Source organism: Lampetra planeri, chromosome 3, assembly GCF_965212315.1.
Source record: "Lampetra planeri chromosome 3, kcLamPlan1.2.h2, whole genome shotgun sequence".
Taxonomy (NCBI): domain Eukaryota; kingdom Metazoa; phylum Chordata; class Hyperoartia; order Petromyzontiformes; family Petromyzontidae; genus Lampetra; species Lampetra planeri.
In genome coordinates, this window is record NC_136109.1 from 4,482,696 (window position 1) to 4,504,127 (window position 21,432).

At 51.0% G+C, this 21,432-nt stretch overlaps 1 protein-coding gene across 1 annotated transcript; it reads right to left on the reverse strand.

Annotated features, from left to right (window-relative positions):
• Positions 1–281: 281 nt before the first annotated feature.
• LOC144736677 (uncharacterized) lies at positions 282–20,302 on the reverse strand. Its single transcript, XM_078619262.1, has 12 exons — positions 20,251–20,302; positions 13,159–13,233; positions 12,090–12,167; positions 9,609–9,686; positions 8,179–8,256; positions 6,869–6,913; positions 6,255–6,329; positions 5,757–5,816; positions 5,498–5,566; positions 4,662–4,742; positions 3,308–3,349; positions 282–2,739 (listed from the first exon to the last, which is right to left on the reverse strand). Exons 3-12 carry the CDS (start codon positions 12,157–12,159, stop codon positions 2,732–2,734), a joined length of 606 nt encoding a protein of 201 aa, XP_078475388.1. The 5' UTR covers positions 12,160–12,167; positions 13,159–13,233; positions 20,251–20,302; the 3' UTR covers positions 282–2,731.
• Positions 20,303–21,432: the final 1,130 nt, after the last annotated feature.

Below are 21,432 nucleotides of genomic sequence, written 5' to 3' on the forward strand. Positions count from 1 at the left end.
TGCGAGACACGTGGAGCAGGAGGCCCGGGGCCCTCTAAGGGGGCTCTCTGGAGATCCCTCCAGTGGAGGCTCTTCCCCACCAGCACACGCATGACCAAATACACAGCTTGTATCATTTGCTCAGTTTTATTTAATATGTACAAAAATATTGTGAGATGAATATTATTATTTTCGAGAATCGATGTTGATCAATGAATCGTGACATTCCTACCATGCACAGCGACGCATACCCTGCACATAGACTTGTATAGATAACATTTCGTATTAAGCAAGGTTTATTATCTCTACTTAAACGCGTATTATAACTAAAGTACAGCTAATGCTACATGACATAATGTTAATCTAACACAACCGTATGGACTTACACATTTACAAAAAAATCTAACTTATTTGAGTTGGGTTATAATTTAGAACATGTTCATAAATGAGTCGCTGTAATGTGAGCTTTAGGTGACTGTTGATCAAATTGGTCTCACTCGAGCTCTGCACTGAAACATCCGCCAGATTGGGGTCGCGCTGCCACTGCGCACCCTGCAGAGCGTGCTCGTGTTTGCTGTGGTGGTCGCACCGAAGTCGATTTATTTTCTGTTAGTGCGTCACATATCTGAATTGCTACAGACTATACTACAGGTGGTTGTGTATAAAGGTCAGATTTGTGTAAAGGTCAGATATGTGAGCATCAATCGAAGATGACCGCTACAGCATGCACAAGCACAGCGCTGGGTGTGGTGGTTAATTGGGCAAAGTGGATAGATGACGGTCAGATATGCAAGGATGTACTGTATATACATAAAAACACTATAAATAACATAAATTATAAATGAGCACATTTGGCCTTAATGGAGAAAAAACAGGGTACGCTACACAGGATGCACTGCAGCACCTAACACCGACTCTGCAAGCTCACAGTCTGAGTGTTCACGGTTTTATGATTTATGGTCAGACGTCATGAATGCATCTGCTAATATGCAATGAACGGCGCGTGCTATTCTGTGGATTAACACCCCCACCAAGAAAACATGTAACTTCATATATCCATTGCAAAACACACTTTTCTTAAATTTTACAAACTAATAGTCTGACATTGGCTGACCAATATGAAAGTCCTCAAAGTGACACGTGCCGGATAATGTGTAACAGCTGTGGTGACACGTGGGATGTCGCTGTCGAACTCGCAACATCCTCACGATTTGTGCTTGTGGAGGGAAACGGCTGCCCGTGAGAGAGAGGGGAGAAGTAGATAGGCCGGGGCGAGATGAGAGGGCACAGGGTGTGATGGTTGGCAACTGAGAGGGGATGTTGGGTCGCTAGTTGGCAGTGTTATTTAAGTCAACTCCACTTGGAGAAATCCTGTTAATTCACGATCATTTATGCTGCATTCTCTACGTACGTATGTTCAACTTCTTTCGCACCGTACGCGGCCAACCGCGTTAATCGCAGGACAACGAGAAGTATTTAATCAGAACTGCAATGGTCTGAGACAATTAGCCTTGTGCCAAGAGATGCCACGTGTGGTGAATTGAGATCTAATTTTACGATCAGATCCTGCTGCTTCCTGTGCCGGCTCGCATTAACACAACGTCCTCAGTTTGCTTGTAATAGTATTTGAAACATAATGCTGTTGATATAATGATTTAGATATTACTGTTGTCCATTGCATGAACAGTAGTAATTTACATTCTATATCTGTGAGTCTTGGAATCATTTTAGAGATACGGTGCTTCCAACGACTGCCACGCACCGCCCATTGTTCGGGTGAATAACTTCGCGTGGAGGTGACATGACCATTAGGAGGTCAGCCGCAGACGTTGACCGCGAGAGGTGGAGAGAGTTGAACGCCAAAGCATCACTGGAGTCCCCACAGTGCCACGGTTAAGGGACCGGTGGCGATGATGATGCCGATATCGGACATGGAGGCATCCGATGGCATCGTGGTTTGAGAGCTCAACTCACCATGACAGGTCGCAAGTTGAAATCCTAATCGGACAGGAACGGAACGAATCTATATTCCCATTGGAGTTTGTAAAATTGGTTTGTAAGAAGTCAGTCGCGGTTGTGATATTGAGAAAGTGTTCCCTGACCTGTTACTGTGGAATTTACAACACTGGCTCAGGAATACCAACAGCAATGAGCGCTGTTGTGTGAGGATGGCAACATTCTAACTCGGACTTCTTATAAAATAAAAATTAGTACATTTCGGGAACGCTTACCGAATAATATGAAAATGTAAAATTTTAAGACAATAAATACAACATACGCCTAAAACTAAAGACTGAATGATAACAACATTTGGAAAATAAGTTAAATTTAAACAACACCAACAATCAACCGCAATGGGAGGAGGCACAGCGAGCTGCCAGCCGAGGCGAGTGGCTGGGATGGTGACTCAGAGAAACATCACCACCACACGAACTTATCCCAGCTCCAGCCTCCTCCTGGAGGTGCGGTGCTCGGTGAGGTTGCTTCTGAAGGTGCTGCGCTCGGTGAGCTTGCTTCTGAAGGTGCAGTGCTCGGTGAGGTTGCTCCTGGAGGTGTGGAGCTCAGTGAGGTTGATCTTGGAGGTGCAGTGCTTGGTGAGGTTGCTCCTGAAGCCATGTTTCTCGGTGATGTTGTCACTGGAAGTGCAGGGGAAGCACCGAATGTCCCGAGCTGCTTTCAGGGTAGAATCCGTAGGAGAGAAGGAAGAGCAGCAGCTCGTTGACCTCGAGTTTCTCTCCCCACAGCCCTGCACCTAGGCCGCTGTGATAACACCGCAATCACATGGGAAACAAAAACGATCCACGTTAAGTTAACATAATAATTACACGATGAATGCATAATGCTCCTGGTCTTTTTATACTGTTGAGCTGTGGCCTACGTGTATGTGCACGAAGTAAGATTTTAACTATGACCTATCAAAGTGAAACGCGTGTGTTAAATCAGTGTGCGCTGTAATTCATTATCTCTATTGCAAGGGATGTGAGTTACTGGAGCTGAGCAGGAGGTAGTTATTGAGTCGAACATATCATTTATTTGCTCGGGATTTTAAAATCCATCGTGCAGTCTCGCGTACAGCCACCTGACGGCGCTACTCTCGTAAGAACATGAAGATGGAACAAAAACTAAGAAGCACACAAATCAGGTTGGGAAGCGCTGGAGCTGTGGCGTGGGACCGCTGTCTGTGTTCACGCCATAGCTACGGAGCCCGCTCTGTCAGTCAATCTGAGATGGGCGATGTTCTCCCCATCTCTGGCTCTCCTTGATCTATTGCGCATCCTCTGTGTGCCCCCCCCCCGCCGCTGCTGCTGTGGTGAGCGCGCACACTCACATCTGGTGCTGCTGTAGCCCCCCTGGCTCGCTCCCCGCCTCCCTGGGGACAAGGGCAGGGGAGGAGGAGGCAGCGCGTGACTCAGTGGAGCGGACGCACAGCAGCACAACCACAGCAGCACAACCACAGCAACTACAACAACCACAACCGCTACCACAACCACCACAGTCATTACCACACAACGACTGCAACCACAACTGCTGCCAAACCCACCACAACTGTAACCACCACAGCTACGACAAGCACCAACAACAACAATCACCATTCGCCACTAGTTCGCGGTAATGTCACCACGGGGCATGTGCCAGGCTATGTGCACTTTAATTCCACGTGAAGTGTCAAACGCCCGCCTGGCAGGAGGTCGGGGGACAGATCCAGAAAGTGCCTTGAGTTGACTGAGATGACTGGCAGACAAACCACCTGTGCCTCTACTGTGCCACCTTGCTGTGTTTTAGGCTCCTAGCTCTGCGCTCGTTGTTGTGAGCGTCACTCCTCTGCCTTCCATTGTTGCTGGAGGGTGACGACATTCAACTGCCCAGTAACATCCTTCACGATCCTCCTCCACAGAGGCCGATCTTGATACCGCTGGTACCAATCATTGACAAGTCCACTCAGCTCCCTTTCCTTTCGTGCCACATTATTCCATTGCTTCTCTAAAAATTATTAAAATGTATAAAGCGCCCTTAAACAAAAAATTAACAGGGCGTTAGCCCGTGTTACACCTGTTTAGTCCCCTCTATCTAGCCGAACAAAATATATTGATGCGTCTTGTAAGGTGTGGGAGTACGCACACTTTACCCCATCACGCGCGACCTGCCGATCGACTGTTGCATACCCATTGACACTGCTCGGTGGACAGAGGTGGGGGGGATTTAAGAAACTTGTACCATCGTTTCAACTGCTGGCGACTTCTGGATTGCGAATGCAGTGCGCTACAAATAACATGCACATAAGCTGTCAGATGTGACACACAGAGCAGTAAAGCCTGTCCTGTTCGTGTGCGCGCATGCACGTGTGTGCGAGTGTGTGCACATGCACGTGTTTGTGAGTGGGTGTGTCTTTGTGACAAAGACAGATTGGTAGTGTAACGTCTGCGCTACAAACCAGGTGACTCAAGTTCGATTCCTGCTGACGGCCTCCCCTAGATCGACTCAACCTCAAAGAAGTACCTGGTGCGGTGTGTAAACATCACCACTATGGATACAAATGTGTGGTGCTGGCCACCCACCCACCCTTCGTGTGCCGTCCCAGCCTTCATAGGTGTTCGCTAACAGCACTTGCTCCAACAGTCTGTTAAGGCTATACGGGGGATCTTTGTTTTTTGTGTGACTACATCTGAAGCGCTGGTTCTCACGTCTTCGCAAGTAGAGGATGAGCAGAACCAGTACCACCGGAACCATCAGAACGACCACCACCACTGCAACCACAGCTCCAGCTGGTAGAGACACAAATACAAACACGAGTGTCAACACACACACATTCACACACACAGAGTGTCAACACACACACAGAGTGTCAACACACACACAGAGTGTCAACACACACACAGTGTCAACACACACACGCATTCACACGAGCGCACCACCGTCGCAGCCAGAGTCGTTTTAAAGAGGGAGGGCCCGGCGTGAGCCCCCCCCCCCCACACGCGGTCCCCGCTCAGCGCCGTGCAGCGACACTCGCCCTGCACTCTCCACTGCAGGGGAAACCGTTCCATGCAAGCGAGGAGTGTCACATCGACCATGGCAGTGAACAGCGCTTTGTCTGTCCACTGTTGGATGAAATGACCCCTGCGCCGTCGGTCACGGGGGTTGTTTAGCCATACTTCACCGCGCTGGCCACTGCTGGTTGAATTGACGGGAAACCCAGTGCTGGGTCAGATGCCACTCGTCACCGATGTTAGCCGTGGCTGGAAATCGAACCTGCCGGGTTACGTCGCGCAGTGCGCTAACCACTGCACCGCCACTCCACCTCTATACGCACATAATTTGGCTATAATGACACTTCAACGATTCCCACGCGAACGCTTCCACGTGTGTGCGGAGAGCACAGGGATCGATCCTGTTCGAAAAATCGTGAGCATTGACGGCGCGTGTTGTGTGTACTCGTGCTTGCATATGCTCCAGGCCGCGAGTGTGTGTACTCGTGCTTGCGTGTGCTCCAGACCGTGTGTGCGTGCGTGCGCGTTCGTACCCGGCATGCTCGCCGTGTCCAGGTGCTTGCAGGCGGCGATGTCCAGGGTGCAGTTGCGGTGGTCGCACTCTGCACCGAGGGACAATAACACCAAGAAGGAGACAGCGCAAGCACGCGGTGAGGCACGGCCACCGCTCAGCCACTCATCCCGGGTTTTCACCCTGGCCCGGGTGCCGCGCTTAGGAACGTGTAGGTTTTAAAAACAAATACTTGGGTGTTGTCCGTGTGTCCCGCGAGGAGCTCACGGTGCGGGACTCACCGAGTGGGTAGTCGGTGGAGACGAACGCGCACAGCGTGAGGTTGAACACCCGGTGAGACGCTACACACGAGGCGCACACACACACACAGGGCACCCAGTGAGATATATCCACACACACACAGGGCACCCAGTGAGATATATCCACACACACACACAGGGCACCCAGTGAGATATATCCACACACACACACAGGGCACCCAGTGAGAGATAGCCACACAGACATATAAATATAAAAACACGAATTATTATGCAAGTATGTCGATGCCTGTATCGTGAGCATTAAGAGTCAGAATGAGTCGATGGATAAACGCGGTGTACCTACAGCCCTAATCAGTCTCCCTGCCCTACACGGGAATCGCGCTCTCAGTCTCCAGGGCGCTCGCAACACGGCCCAGCCTCAGCTCACGGGGGGCTAGGGGGGAGTGGAGGGGAGTGGGAGCTGTAGAGGCATGGGTGGGGGGGGGGTAGCGGGGGGAAGGAAGGACCCTCCCTGCTCACCGGGGTTCTGAGCGAGCTCGTGGTGGTAGTTGTGGAAGCACTCCGTGTTGTTGAAGCAGCTGCTGAGCGCGCATTCTGCACAGTGGACGCACAGAGACGCGACTGAAAAACGCTCACACAGAGGCACTCGCAGCAATGACAGCACGCTCTCGAACAACAGTGACAATTATTCAACCCAGGTAAACCTTGTTCAGTCTGGCGCTTATTCTTTAGGACAATCCTGCATTGGGATGTTAGCTAATTTCAAAACAACAATGCAATATACGTGTACACTATTTCACAGACATAAACGTCCCTGACTCTGAAGCACGGGGGTTGTTAGTGGTCAGGTGAAGTTTAGAAAGTGCTTTGATGGTTTTGGCGATGGTGGTAAGTTTGTTCAGGTTCAATACAGAGACCAACTGTGCTCTTGGCTCCTGTAAAAGACACTCGAATTGGCCAGTGGTGGCCTTTATCAAGTTACCAAGTTGTTTATGATGGTGGAAGTTGGGCCTGGGCAGTTGAGATGGCATGGGAACACCAACAGATGGGCACACTGCAGACATGACAGTAGAGGTGTGGATGGGTGGGTGAGGGTTGGCCAGCTGTGGTGGGATTGGCGGAGAGATACTCACCCACAAGGTCGTCGGAGACATGCGGCCGCTTCAGCAGGGCTTCAGCTGCATTGGGAAGAGGGGTGAAACACAAGACACGCACCACTAGTACAGCCGCCACCACACTCATGGGGCAAGTGCTGTTAGTGAGCACCTATGAAGACTAACGTGTCACATGAGTGGGTCGTGTGGCTACCCAGTGCTAATGTTTACACATTGCACAACAGAGGCCCAGGACTGGTTCAGAATTTACTCCCCACTGATTGCTACCGTGGTCGAGCATCAATCTCTGGTTACCAGGTGCAGAGCACGGTGCGCTAACCACTGCACCACCACTCGTCCACACAGCCAGGCACCCCCGGTCTCACTCATATCCTGCTGTGACCCCATCTCCACTTCCACGTCCGGTGGGGCTCCCCTCCTCACACTGACACCACACAGCTCAGGCTATCACAACGCGATGCAGTACGATACACGAGCATCTCCTTAGGCAGTGGAACACACACCGGGAGTGCGTGCCGCTCTACTGCACGGTGCCTGACAATTTGCCTGAACCACATGGGGAGCGGTGCTTCAGGCCGTATGGGAATTGTTCAAAATCCCCTCAGTTCCTTGCAAGTGTCGTCAGAGCCCACCCAGCACACATGTTGTGTTCACAGAAGCCACTGCATCGGGATGCAACCCGTGTAGTGTTTTACATTTCACAGCAGCAGATGGAGTGGCCCTTTTTGTTGAATCTCACAATGGCCAAGAAATACTTTATATAATGAACTTCAAGACTGTACTAATGACGACCCCTACGTAGCTATGCGAGTTAACGATTTGATCTTATGGGAAACACAATTCAGGCAATACTGGGCATCATTTGGTGACATTCACAGTGGAAGGCTCTGTAATTAAGGGGGAGCTGAGGTGAATGCAAAACAATTTACAGTCAATTTGTGGACAAAGGCCTCCCCACGCCGTGTCGTTCATGGGTGTTGTTTGACCATACTTCACCATGCTGGTCATTATAGATTCGTGAAGGTGCCAGAACCGGTTGAAATGCCACTCGCCGCCGACGTTCGCCGTGGCTTTTGAATGGACCTCGGGCTGCAGAGTTCACATCGCGGTGGTGCGCCGATGACCGCTACGGCTACGACTACGCGCTGTGCCTGTGGCTATGGACGGCAGCGGCGTCTCCCCTGCGAGGGAGCGAGGATCACGCCAGGTTAGCCCTGAGCGGTGCCGCTGGGCGCCGCTCACGGGCAGCCGGCACACGGAGCGCACTGGGCCAGCCCCGGCCCACGGGAGCGGGCGCGATGAGATGCCAGCAGCACCGCCGCACTCACCCCGAGTGCGGACGATGTTCGACCACACCTTGTTGAAACACTCGCGCTTGACCTTCAAGTAGCCCTGAGCCTTGCAATCTGCTCGCACACACGCACACCCACAAAGATCGCGCGCGTTCACTCAGAGACTGTTAGGACAGCTGTTGCCACTGGGCAGCTATGGAGAAGGGCACGGCGCCCCGAGGGGTGGTGTGGCCAGCATCGTGCGCGGCCATCTTTGTCTCGGCAGTGATCATGTTTTACACAGTGTAATAGGTACCCATTGTAAGGCTGAGTGGACCTAGAGGAGGTCCAGGACAAGTGCAGACACGACTTGTCACTGATGTTAGCCCTGCTCAGGAGTTGACCCCATCTCACTGGGTTGATGGTGGAGTGCGCAAGCCACTACGCCACCACTCCCGCACATTCATAAAAAAACAAAGATCCCCCGTATAGCTTTAACAGACTGTAGGAGCAAGGTGTTGTTAGCGAGCACCGATGCAAGCCGGCACGGCACCGATGTTTACACACCATAGCAGGTACTCATTTGAGGCTGAGTCGACCTAAGGGAGGCTCAGGAAAGGGTTAAGATAATCGTCACTGCTGTTGACCGTGAGCGCGAATCGAACCCAGGTCGCACGGGATCGTAGCGCAGCGCGCTAACCGCCCTGCCGCCACACCTCCCCCCATGTGCATACACACAAACACACACGCCCACTAGCCTCACAGACCAGTGCTGTGTGGGTAATGTTTGTGAATTTATGCATTGAAGTACTTACGTGTGGGGTCGCCATGTCTGTGCTGTGCTGGTATGCGTCCATGACAGCTAGGCAGGTATGTGGGTTAACATGTGGGCAGGGGAGGGTGTACTCATGAACAGGGGTGGAGATGTACAAGTGGACAGGTGTATGGGTGGACAGGTAGACAGGAGGAAGTGTGTGTGTATATGGACAGGCGTGTGTACCTGGGTAGGTGTGTATATGCAGGTATGTGGAATGGGCTGGTGTGTAGGTACACAGGTGTGAGTGAATGAGAGTGTGTGTACATGGACAGGTGTGAGTGAGTGTGTGTACATGGACAGGTGTGAGTGAGTGTGTGTACATGGACAGGTGTGAGTGAGTGTGTGTACATGGACAGGTGTGAGTGAGTGTGTGTACTTGGACAGGTGTGAGTGAGTGTGTGTACTTGGACAGGTGTGAGTGAGTGTGTGTCCATGGACATGTGTGAGTGAGTGTACATGGACAGGTGTGAGTGTGTGTACATTGACAGGAGTGTGTGTACATGGACATGTGTGAGTGAGTGTACATGGACATGTGTGAGTGTACATGGACAGGTGTGAGTGTGTGTACATGGACAGGTGTGAGTGTGTGTACATGGACAGGTGTGAGTGAGTGTGTACACGTGCAGGTGTGTGTGCTCGCTGTGCCGATGCTGCCGAGGTCCCAGCTCACCGGTCAGCTCCGCCATCGACTTCCTGTGCAGGAGGAGGCAGTCCAGGTCGCTGCGGTCGAAGCCATCCCCCTCGCACACTGAGAGCAGCACAGAGGGGGCCGGGGAGCGCCGACCGTGTTACCGCCGCCGGAGCCACGCGCTCGCCCGGCGCGAGGGCAGCTGCAGTGCCGCTAAACCCCCCGGGGCTACAGACGCCTCAGCCGAGCGCGCCGCCCGCTCTGAACGCCCACGCAGAGCCCTCGAAATAGCAGCAGTGTGGTGCCCCTGTAGACCAATTGTAACTCATTCACAGTGGGGTGCCCCTGTAGACCCATTGTAGCTCATTCACAGTGGGGTGCCCCTGTAGACCCATTGTAGCTCATTCACAGTGAGGTGCCCCTGTAGACCCATTGGAGATCATCATTCACAGGCCGTGTTGTTCATTATGTCGTCGTCTATGACAACTCCATACACAAGCAATGCAAGAGAAAGGTACAAAAACACCATGGGAACCACCAACAGCTCCGAGACAATTCTGCACTGCACCATCCCCTGCTGCAGTAGACGCCGCACAGTGCCGCACAGCACGAGACAGGGACGTCTCAGGGCATCGTGGATACGCCGCTGACAGCGAGGCAGCAACGACAATGCGCTGGGAGTGCGATGTTTATTGTTGTCGATGTTTCTTGTTAACATTGAGAGGCTCCCGCCGTGTGCGGGGTGAAGTGCACGTGCGTGACTACCCCACTGCGTACCGGTGTCAGAATCGACACCGCACATTTTATATCAGCCGCAGATACACTTTGATCGTTATGATGCACGTCGTGTCTTCTATTGGTCCAGCCTTCTGCTCGTAAATTGATAAGAGGCCCAAGCTCTCAGACCAATTCAGCATCAAGTTAGGGGACTGAAGCACTCTCTCGTCCATAGAGCTGGAGACAGCGCCCTCTCGTGGTCGTGTAAAATTGTAATTTGATGGGTAAAGGGCAAAGGGGTGTGCAGCCAATTCCAGACGTCGCAATGCGATATTATGTGGCTCTGTTCTTTCTAAGAGATCTAGGAGTGAAAGTAAATAAATAATTAGGTTGCTCTCTGATGTGTTTTTGCGTTGTTGTGCCGCGCGTTTCAGCATCACGTCCGACATTTCGCTCCACGTGGGATCAAGCAACTTGGAGGTGGGGTTGGTGGCTTACACTGAGATGGAGCCATCATGGTCCTGATCAATCCAGCTACAGGTGAGAATCCCCTCACCCCCCCCACCCTCAGCGCCTTTGGGAGGCAGTAGGTTGACTCAGTATTACCCCGTGCAGTGAATAAATATCAACATGGAGGAGGCTACTCGGGGTAGCATGACCACACCTCCCCCTCGCGTGTCTTGCCGTCCTTAATAGGTGCTCACTAACAGCACTCTCCCCCACGGTCTGTATGGCTTGACGGGGTAACTTTGTGTCTTGTTGTGACAGAGACAGCCATGTAGCACTGTGACAGTCACGAGTGATTATTACATCGTGTGTACGCAGTGATGTGTTTTATCTGCAATTATGTTGGAGACACTGTTGGATAAAAGTATTATTTGCGACTATCCGCAAAAATAAATCCATCAGTTTGCAAAGTTAATTGTGGATAAACGTGGGTAAAAGAATGCATTGAGGGAAGATACCCAGGTGTTATGGGTTTATTGGGGTGACACAGTGCATGCACACTCGGAACAGGCAGTGCAGAGCATGCAGACGGTCCCTCTAACTCGAGTGTGTTCTCTCTCTAACGCACGTGCATTCTCCAATCCACGTGTTTCTCTTCTTGTCTCTCTGTGTAATGGTGAGTACGCATCTTGCGATGCACTTCTGTTTCACACTTCTCAGAATTGTGTTCAATTTACTGTGTCATTGTTCAGGTCTCTGATCCGTTAGTCATAACAGGGAACACGTACTGCTACTGTGCAATGAACACATTGAATTCTGCCCAACAAATGCCTACTGAGCATGCATTTTCACTTAATGTGTCACTCTAGAATTCTTTACCTATTCATAGCGTCATTTCCAAACAGGGTTTAGCCCGTTTGCTCCCAGCACCTGCCGAGAGAGCTAAGTGTGCACGCTGCACAGCGCTACAAATGCAGAGCACGGCACACATGCACAGTGGCCCAGGCGAGGTGCTGACGGGGTGAGTCCTGGGGCACAGTTCACAAGCGCTTTAACACGAGGGACTGTGTCCATCACATGGCCACGTGAGAACCTCTCAAATGCATCACCGCTCTCTAGCTGTGGGCGTGAGTAATCACAACATGGCAACCACTGTCGTGGGCGGCTTTATTTCTAGATTCAATTCCAGTCCCCTCCCCAAGCAAATCCTTGAATTGTTCCAATGCAGGGGCACGATGAAATTCAATTATAATCGACCCTGTCTGTGTATCAGCTATTGCTGCCGTTGTGCAATGGCTGAGTCCCCTGGACTTGAAAACCAGAAGTCGACGTTTCGATTCAGAGCCAACCGTCTCTTACCTTCAGCACCAGAGAGGTCCTTGTTGAGTGGCGCCTCACACTCCGTCTTGGCCTCCATACAGAGTCGCATCTGGCACTCTGCTAGCACAGAGAGCGAGCGAGAAGAATTCGATACATATATTGGCCAAGTGCAAATATGATATTTGTAAAGGTGATAAACTGATAATCACGTCGGGTGGTGGAGGGTTCATGACAATAATTTTGGCATAAAAATTCTAAATGTGACCTCACCCACAAACAAATATGGGATCGCAAGTATTCCAGAAACCTACATTTAAAATTCACGTTTTGACGAGACACGAGCGGTTTAAGACGTTAAACAGAAAGTTGCGTAGAACTAAATAAGAAACTGATGGTCGCTTTACCGCAAGCGAGGAACCATTGCATACAACAGACTACCCAGGGCCTGTGGCCTGCTCACAGCTGTTGGTGGTTGGTGGCAGGATGTATTTTGGCTGCGTGGTGTCCAGTGGCAGGTGGTGGGGGTTGACCCTGTTTCAAAGTTCTTTTGGAAACCACGAGCATTGGATAACGTTGCACAAGCGGTGATTCCACTTCATGTAAACACGTTCCTAAAATAGGGACACGCTTTCACTCAGCAGAGAAGTTAAATTTCTTAACAGACGCCTGGAAGGGTTGACTTGTTCCTCTTTTAATTAATGTTTGCAAATGTTTCAATTTGATAAGTGGAAAGTTGACTGGGAGGCTTCGATAGAAAGCCTTGGTAGCCGAGTGGAGAGTACAGAGAGGGCAGTAGAGTGAGGTGAGAGGTAGGAGAGAGTGTGGAGGGTGAGTAGAGTGAGATCAGAGGGGAAGGGTAGGATACAGCGTGGAGGGGAGGGGAGTGATAAGAGATGGAGAGATAGCAGAGATCGTGGAGAATGCGGTTGTGAGCTAGTGAGACTAAAGGGGAGAGGTGGCCAGCGATGAGTGCAGAAGGATCCGAGATCGATGTGCTTCGCCATACACGGGGTGAGGGACGGTTGCGCCCTCGTGTCACCGTGCATCTCCCACGCGAGACGCAGGCCACGTGCACCTGTCCTGGTACCGCTAGGAGAGTCTCCCTCACCTGAATCGATGCTTTCCTGCTCGGTCCTCGTCTGGCAAACTTGTGAGGCTGCGAGGCACTTCGTGTTTTTGCATTCTGAAGCAGAGAATAGATGCTTCAGGATGGAGAGGTTTGCAACGGACGTGGGGGGGGGGGGGGTAACAACTAATATCGATTCCCCCAAGCTCCCGCAGTTCGCACATCGATCACGTGATTAGGGATCGGTTGGCTTTTTGTCTCAATAAGACTGCTGTGTAAATGGGATCGTACAACTCATTGGACCGATAAAATTCACCACAACGTTAAAAAGAGATAATCAATTATTGAATGTAATCACGACCCTGATTCGCGTCAATGTATTGAACCGCCAGAGGGAGGGAGAAAATTCGCCGTTCCCCGATTGCCCATTCAGTGCAGGCACGCTGTCACCCTGCCCTTGCGTCTTACGGTGAGACTGCTTCACAAATCAATGCAGTTTCCCGGATACGTAGATTACACTTTGTATTATATTTTGTGTATCACGCATTGTAAAACAAATGAGCGTGCTCATTGCCTGAGCCAGGTGCACGACACCACCCGCCAATGCGAGGCTCTCGGCATCCCCACCGCTCCGTGAGAGCCGCCTGCCTCGCAGCTCCCCGCCAGAGCTCTCTGCCCACGTGACTCATTCATTTATTTTCTTTACTTTACCAGCCAAGGCCCGCTGAAGCTATATAGCTCTATTCAGAAGCGACCTGGCCACAAATGATAGCTCAATAAAGTGACTTATCACGTGTAAATATACATCAGGCAAATACTCTAAACGCATGTTTATAAATGTGGAGGTAAAACCGGAGGACCCGGAGAAAAATCCACACGACCATTTGGCCGATGCAGCCAGCACGTAACGGGATCAGAGGGGATACTCGACAGGGGATGTTTGCCCACCGCATTGACGACATATGCCACAGAAGCGGAATTATTAAGATTAAACTTCTGTGAATTACAGCAGAAGTACCAATCCACTTCCTCAGCGAACAATTATATATTTTGAAACCACCAAAACTACTTCTCTGTGTGCTATGATATTACAACAACACAGGTGCAACACAGGCATGTACACACAAATGCGTACACTGTCACACAAAGACACAGAGAAGTACAAAGACAAAGGGCCCCGGTGTAGCCTTAACATGCTGTTGGGGAGAATGCCGTTCGTGAGCTCCGACGACGGCCGGCATGGCACACAAAGTGGGGTGGCTCCCTCCACACCCGGCCACCTTTGCTGTCCAGTGCTGATCGCACACTGCAGCGAGTACTCATTTAAGCCCGAGTCGACCTTGCGGAGGTCCAAGACTGGTGCAGTTATCGCTCGCCACTCATCTTAGCTAAAGCAGACTTTTGTGGCAATTTAGCACCAAGCCTGGCCACCTTTGTCTCCATCAGGGGGTGGAGCCACAGGGGGGACTGGGGGGGGGCTCAGCCCCCCCTGAAATTTTGGGAAAGTCGGTAATCGGGATATCCGGCTGCTGCAAAATGCTGGCTGCCACCTTGTGCTGCCCTGCAGGCTGCTTGAGCGGCAGCCTTTCGAACTTATCGGACTTATTAGCCACATCAGTGGCTCCGACTTATTAATAAACTCCGCACGTCCGCCACGGCCTTCTGGAACAATCGGGATTCGGATTCACTCTGTGAGCAGCAGCGGGCTGACAGGCTGACAGGCTGACAGCACAATGCGACCAACAAAAACTCTATTTTTCACCTTCAGTGCCCGAGCCTCAACATGTGCCAGAGCCAGATCCAGAAATTGGTTCGGAAAGCGATAAAGAAAGTGATCCGCCAGGAAGTGAGCTGGAGGATTTGGAATTGCAGCAAGATTCTGAAGAAGAAAAGGCAGAGGAGTCTGCGCCTGTGTCACATGATAGTGGAAAATCCTCTGCTCGCAAAAAGAGTCGGTCGTCTCGAGATGAACATGGTGCTATGTTGACTATTGAACGAGATCCAGGCAAACGCAAGCCAATTTCAGATTACGAACCAGATTAACGTGATAGCGCTCGACATGCATACCTGCAATCCGGTCCTTATAAACCTGACTTGAAGTCATATCCCAGGACCAAGTACAGCCAGAATGCTCAGCCTCGTTCATTTTCTAAGAGCTGGTTCAAGAATGAGCACTGCGAACAATGGTTGCAGTATTCTCCAGTGACTGACAAGGCGTAATGCTTATATTGCTATCTATTCGCCAAGCCCAATCCTGACGCCGGCGCCGATGTGTTCATTCTTGACGGGTACAACAACTGGAATTCGTTTTTTGAGAAGTCGAAGGGAATAGTGAAGCATATCGGTGCAGTGAACAGGGTTCATAACAAAGCACGTCAGTCAGCGAAGTTGATGCTCAACAAGAAGGGACATATCGCCAATATATTTGAACAGATCGATGCCTCTGAGAAGAAGATCAATGGGATTCGAATGCGTCTTCATGCACGAATTGCTCGTCATCTTGCTCTACAGGGCACTGCATTCCGAGAACACAATGAGAAAGTCGATTCCTTGAATCGGGGCACTTTTCTCGAAACATTGATCTTAGTACTTGAAGAAGCCCCTGAACTGGCCAAGATGATGAGCAAGGCGCCCAAGAACGCGCTGTACATGTCAGGCGAGAGCCAAAAAGACTTTTGCCATGCGACAGCCACACTCGTGCGGCGATACATTCGGTGCGAGATCGGGAACGACGTCCAGTACACGATTTTGCTTGATGAAGCCCGCTGCTCCGCTCGTAAAGAGTGGATGGCGCTGGTTATCCATTGGGTTGACTCGAAGGGTGAGATTCAAGAACGATTTCTCGATATGATGCATGTCAGGGACACGTGCTCGCATACCTTGTACAAGGCACTTTTGAGTCTCCTGCTGAAGCACGATCTATCGCCCTTGATGATTCGCAGTCAAGGCTTCGATGGCACAGCCAATATGAGCCAAGACTTCAGGCACTGTCGACAACGCACTGGAACTGTCAATTGAACTCAGTCCAGAATCTTCAAGACATGTTTGACGCCGCGATGGAAGTGGTTCAATGGGCATCGATGGATGCTGCCGATTCCGAGAAAAGGGCTGAAGCGGTGATGCTTTATGAGTGGGCGACGTCCTTTGAATTTGCGTTGAACATGTTCCTAATGATCAAAATCTTATCAGCAACGAACACCCTATCCCAATGCCTCCAGAGAAAGGACCAGGATATGCTCAATGCTTTGAGGCTTGTTCGCATGACGAAGACATCCCTGCAGATGCTGCGAGAATCAATATGGGACGATGTTAAAAACTATGCAATTGCATTCTGTAAAGACCACGACATCCCTGTCCCATCGCTGGATTACATCTGGCTAGTGCGAGGTCGTCCTCGTCACCTTCCTCCTGGTCATGTGCCGCGAACCATTGAAGATAATTACCGCATTGACTTGTTTAACGCTGTTGTTGACTCCATATTAGCTGAACTCAACCATCATTTTTCTCCCGATGCCTGTGAACTGCTCAGTAAGATCCCTTACCTCAACCCAGTTGACAACTTCGAATCGTACCAGTTACATCAAGAGCAGATCATTGAGTTGGCGGAAATGTACAAGGCCGATTTTCGAGAGCTGGATCTGACTTCGCTTAAACAGGAACTTGTTGAGTTTGTCATGTTCACAGGTGACGAGGAGAACGCCGCCATATTTAAACCAGTCAAATCTAATCTGAAGCAACTGAGCATCGTTTTCTGCAAGCACAAAGTTGTAAGCATATTTCCTCAGTTGTATAAGCTCATTCGACTGATCCTGACTCTCCCGATCTCTACGGCCACCACCGAGCGCACATTCTCCACCATGAAAATCTTGAAGACGCGGCTGTGCACCAGCATGGGCGACGACTGGATGGCCGACTTGATGGTGATATACATCGAGAAGGCTATCGCAAAGTCCCTTGATCTCTCCGATATTGTCCAGAAGTTCATGAGCATGTCAGCTCGCCACGTTCAAATCCAATAACATTTGTTTAATACATTTGTGGCGCCCATTGGAAAACACACACTGGATATCTCAGAATATTGAAGTCAGCCCCCCAAAGTCAAAATCCTGGCTCCGCCCCTGGTCTCCATAGTGGCGATGTTTACACATCGTACCAGGTACTCGTTTGAGGCTGAGTTTACCTAGGGGAGGCCCATGACCGGTTAAAATATTCGTCACTGTTGGTGGCCATGAACAGGAATCGAACTCGATCCGCCGGGTTCTTAGTGTAACGCATTAACCGCTGCATGTGCAAAGACACATGCACACACACACATTACGACATACACACACGTCACGACACAAACACACACGTCACGACACACACACTCGTCACGACACACTACTTCACCACGCCGTGAATTACTGAGCCAGGTTTGTGATGTTTAGTCTCCGCTGCTCCATGCAGTTTGTTCCATTGGTTCAGAGGCCGCGCGTGTTTGACGGTGGAACGAGAGCTGGCGCCAGGGGCCGGTGCGGCCCGGGGAGCTAAGAGCCGCCCGGCTTAGAGTGAGGCCGGCAGCACACGGAGCGAGGGGCCAGCGGTGTTGCTGCAGCGATCAGCACGGGGCCTTCGCCACAGTCGCGAGCTTCCCACAATAATTGATCCCATGGACCCCGCAGTCCAGAGGTCACCCGTTCAGTTCGATCTCCCGGCGCGACAGCCCGGTAATTGGACTATCTAAATATTTAAATAACTAAGCTGACAAGTTTTGAATGTCCCTTGTGGCTGTGTTTTTGTTTTATTTGTTGAGCGCTGCTCTCTGATGGAACGTGACAAAGAGACAACTTTCGTGGCCGCGGGAGCGACCGAACAGAGGAAGTTCTAATTCTTGGATTGCATGGAACTCCAACTTCCTCTCTGCAGTGGCTTTCACGGGTTGTGCATGTGGCGATTCTCCACGGTTCGAGGCAGAAATCTCGAACTTACGAATCCGAGACTGGCCACCCTGTGAGTTCAGTACCCGAGACACGTTTACCCGTGTGGACCTCCTTCACGCCGTTCACTGTCTGTAGGTCTCATGAGAAGAAAGGGATCTGTAAAGTCTGTTGCCTAGCGACCCCATCAGAGACCGACGTAACGTTGTTAACAGGCAGTGGAATGTTTCCAGCTGGCCCCTCTGTCTCAGTGCAAGTCCAAGCAAGCACCTCGAAAAGCTTCGTGTATTTTTAAGATTTTGTTAAGTTGCCTTTGTCATTATCTGTGGTTGTGCCCCCGCACAACCACAGCCTGCGGCACCCCCCAACAACCACAGCGTGCGGCGGCCCCCAACAGACTGGTCAAGTAAATCCTTACGATCCACTCACAAAGCGTGCGGTGGGCCTTCATCCAGCAGTGGATTTAAGCACCAAAAAAACTCGAGTACTAATGTAATGGACAGAGCACGGCTCTCTCTCAGGGCAGCAGTGGACAGAGCACGGCTCTGCCTCAGGGCAGCAGAGGAGAGAGTGTGTCTGGCTCCCTCACGGCAGCAGTGGAGATAGCGCGGCTCTCCCTCAAGCCAGCAGTGGAGAGCACGGGGGTCCCTCAAGGCAGCAGTGGACGGAGCACGGCTCTGCCTCACTCTGACTCACCCGTCTCCTCTGAGCTGCATGCGATTGTGTGTGAGTGTGAGTGAGCTGTGTGTATGAGTGAGCCTTGTGTGAGTGGATCGACCGTCAGCTTTTCATGGCTGCGTCTCCGGCACTGTGGCCGTGATGTTAATGCTACTCGGGCCTCCGAGGTGCGGGGCACACCACAACAACACGAATTGGGCTGCTCGCGGACACGTGACGCACTTCACCCAATCCGGGGGCGTTAATCACAGTCACAGAAGGACAGATATGGGCTAATATGTGTCTGTGTGTCTGTGTGTATGTGTCTGGGTTTGTATGTCTGTGTGTGTGTGCGTCTGTGTGTATGTGTGTTTGTGTCTGTGTGTATGTGTCTATGTGTGTATGTGTCTGCATGTGTGTATGTACACACACATTAGCGCAAACGGTAAACGCAGAAAAAACTTCGTTGTGTCCTCTTAATTGAACACCGTATCATGCCTTTACGATGCATTAAATACCCCCGTGTTTGTGTGTGGATTTATTTGTATGAATGAGTCGACCTAGGGGAGGCCCAGGACCAGTTCAAATATTTGCCACTGTTCATGGCCATGAGCGGGAATCGAACCTAGGTAGCCAGGTTGGTGGTACAATGCGCACACCACTACGTTACCGCTCCCCACTGTATACACATCGACGTGTACACACACAACGCCACTGCCACCACACGCACTGTGCACGCCCTGGGTGGCACGGAGCATGCACCATCACTCTCAATAGGCCGGTACTCACTCACAGGAGCCAGCACTCACTCAATAGCAGGGGCGGTTTCTTCATTAGGGCGATTGGGCGACGCACCACCAATCTCATTCAACCAGAGTTACGCGAGCCGTTACTGTGCCTCTGGATATAGTCCAATCAGCGTCATGTCACGTTCTGTGGAGTACCGCCTCTTTTTGGGCGATTTCACTCCGGCTGAGAATCGCCCAGAGTGTTCCCATAGACTTACATTCAAAGATGTTTTTTTTCGAACGGCGGGCGCTGCAATGCATTCTCTATGGCTTCCGGGAGGGCTCGTACTAACGTGCTTACGTCATCATACGTAAGCACGTTTCAGTCAACAATATTATTTGTCGCCACCTAGTGGAATCTTTAATAAAAGAAACTGAGTGGATTGTAATAATAGCGAGTATAGAAACAAACAAGATGTATTCTAAGAGTCACTTTATTTTTCATTAATATTAAAGAAGTGAAGTTGCCTTTACATGCTTAAGCTGTTAATTTATCCATTGCATGGGTGGAGCTTATCCTTATCAATCATCCAGACATTTGCCCCCCGTGAGAGATTTTGCAAGAGCCGCCACTGCTCAATAGGCCGGTACTCACTCACAGGAACCAGTACTCACTCTCAATAGGCCGGTACTCACTCTTTGGTTATTTTGGTAAAGTCACGTATGCTATTATTTAATTTATTATTTTCTCTTTATACGTGACTTTACCGAAAGAACCAAAGAGTAATTCCTACAGTCACGAAAGCTCCAAATTAAGGCCGGTACCCACTCACCGTGGATCGCCTGGAGAGAAAAGCCGCACTTGTTCACGATCTCTTCGTCCGAGGGCTCTGCACGACGAGGGCAGCAGGGCACAGACTGCGTGAGACGCACGGCACACACAGCAACAACGCGCATCGAGCGGTAGCACTGAAGCCAATCGCTCTCACGGTAACAACACATCGTGCCGAGTGGACACCGCCTGGGAGGATGATGAGAACCCATGACCGATTCAGATGGCGGAGGCCTTCATCCAGCAGTGGATCGATTGAGAAAGATCCCTACATGAGCATTCACTACCCATGGCTACCACGGCTCTGTGTCAAGCTTCTGCTGGATGAAGGCCTCCTCCACGTTGTGATGTTCAGTCGGTGCCACTGGTGCAAGCCGTGGGTAGGAATTAAATTCGAGGTCAGGGATCGAGCTCGTGGCTACGAGGGGCCAGGTTCAGAGCGTAATAGTGCACTAACCACTCTGCCACCGCTCGCTCCCACCTCATTGACTATCAGGGCTACGTTGCTGTAGCAGTGGCTCTATTGGAGATGGCTGCTGGAGGGGGTGGACCGCGAGACGCGCGCCGTAGAACCACGGGCGCGCTGCCCGCACGAGGGGCGCGTGCTGGGTGAACGCGGCGGGGAAACCCCCTCGCCCCGCCCGGGGGAACAGACGGATGCAGGCAATCGCTCGCCCAACACCACCCACCCCTCTCTCTCCCACCTGCCCCATCGCCCACTGGGATTCAGTACCGCGCCACGGCTCATTCGAGTTCACTTCTCTCGTTTGTGTTGTTGTGCGTGATCCGTGCTAGTAGAGTAGAGCGATGTAAAGGGGTAAAGGTGCAACCCGGAAGGTCCCCCAATCCAGGGAGGTCCACAGCGCTCCCTCTCGTGGGCTTTTGGCCTCCTCTTCCACGTTGGCCAGACGTCTTGGAAGAGATGGACTCACCCACACTTTACCCCACCGCACAGTAGTTGTCCATCGATTTGCGGATTATTCCCCAAAACTTTGCTTCTGTGACAAGGACACAAAAGCAAAGTGAATAATCAACTCCATTAATAACACTGTGCAACACATTTATTTAGTTTTTGTTCCTGGGTAGTAGGTGTTATTTCCTAATTGCTTATGCCTCAAAAGTACAGAAAATTTAGATTTGAAGCTTTCGTGACTGCAGGTTATTATTCCCCACAAACTTTGAT

Coding starts and splice junctions, on each gene's coding strand:
- LOC144736677 (XM_078619262.1), bottom strand. CDS start 12,159: ATGCGACTCTGTATGGAGGCCAAGACGGAGTGTGAGGCGCCACTCAAC. Junction 5,817..6,254: donor CGAGCTCGCTCAGAACCCCG/GTGAGCAGGGAG, acceptor CCTCGTGTGTAG/CGTCTCACCGGGTGTTCAAC. Junction 5,567..5,756: donor CTCCACCGACTACCCACTCG/GTGAGTCCCGCA, acceptor CCCTCGGTGCAG/AGTGCGACCACCGCAACTGC.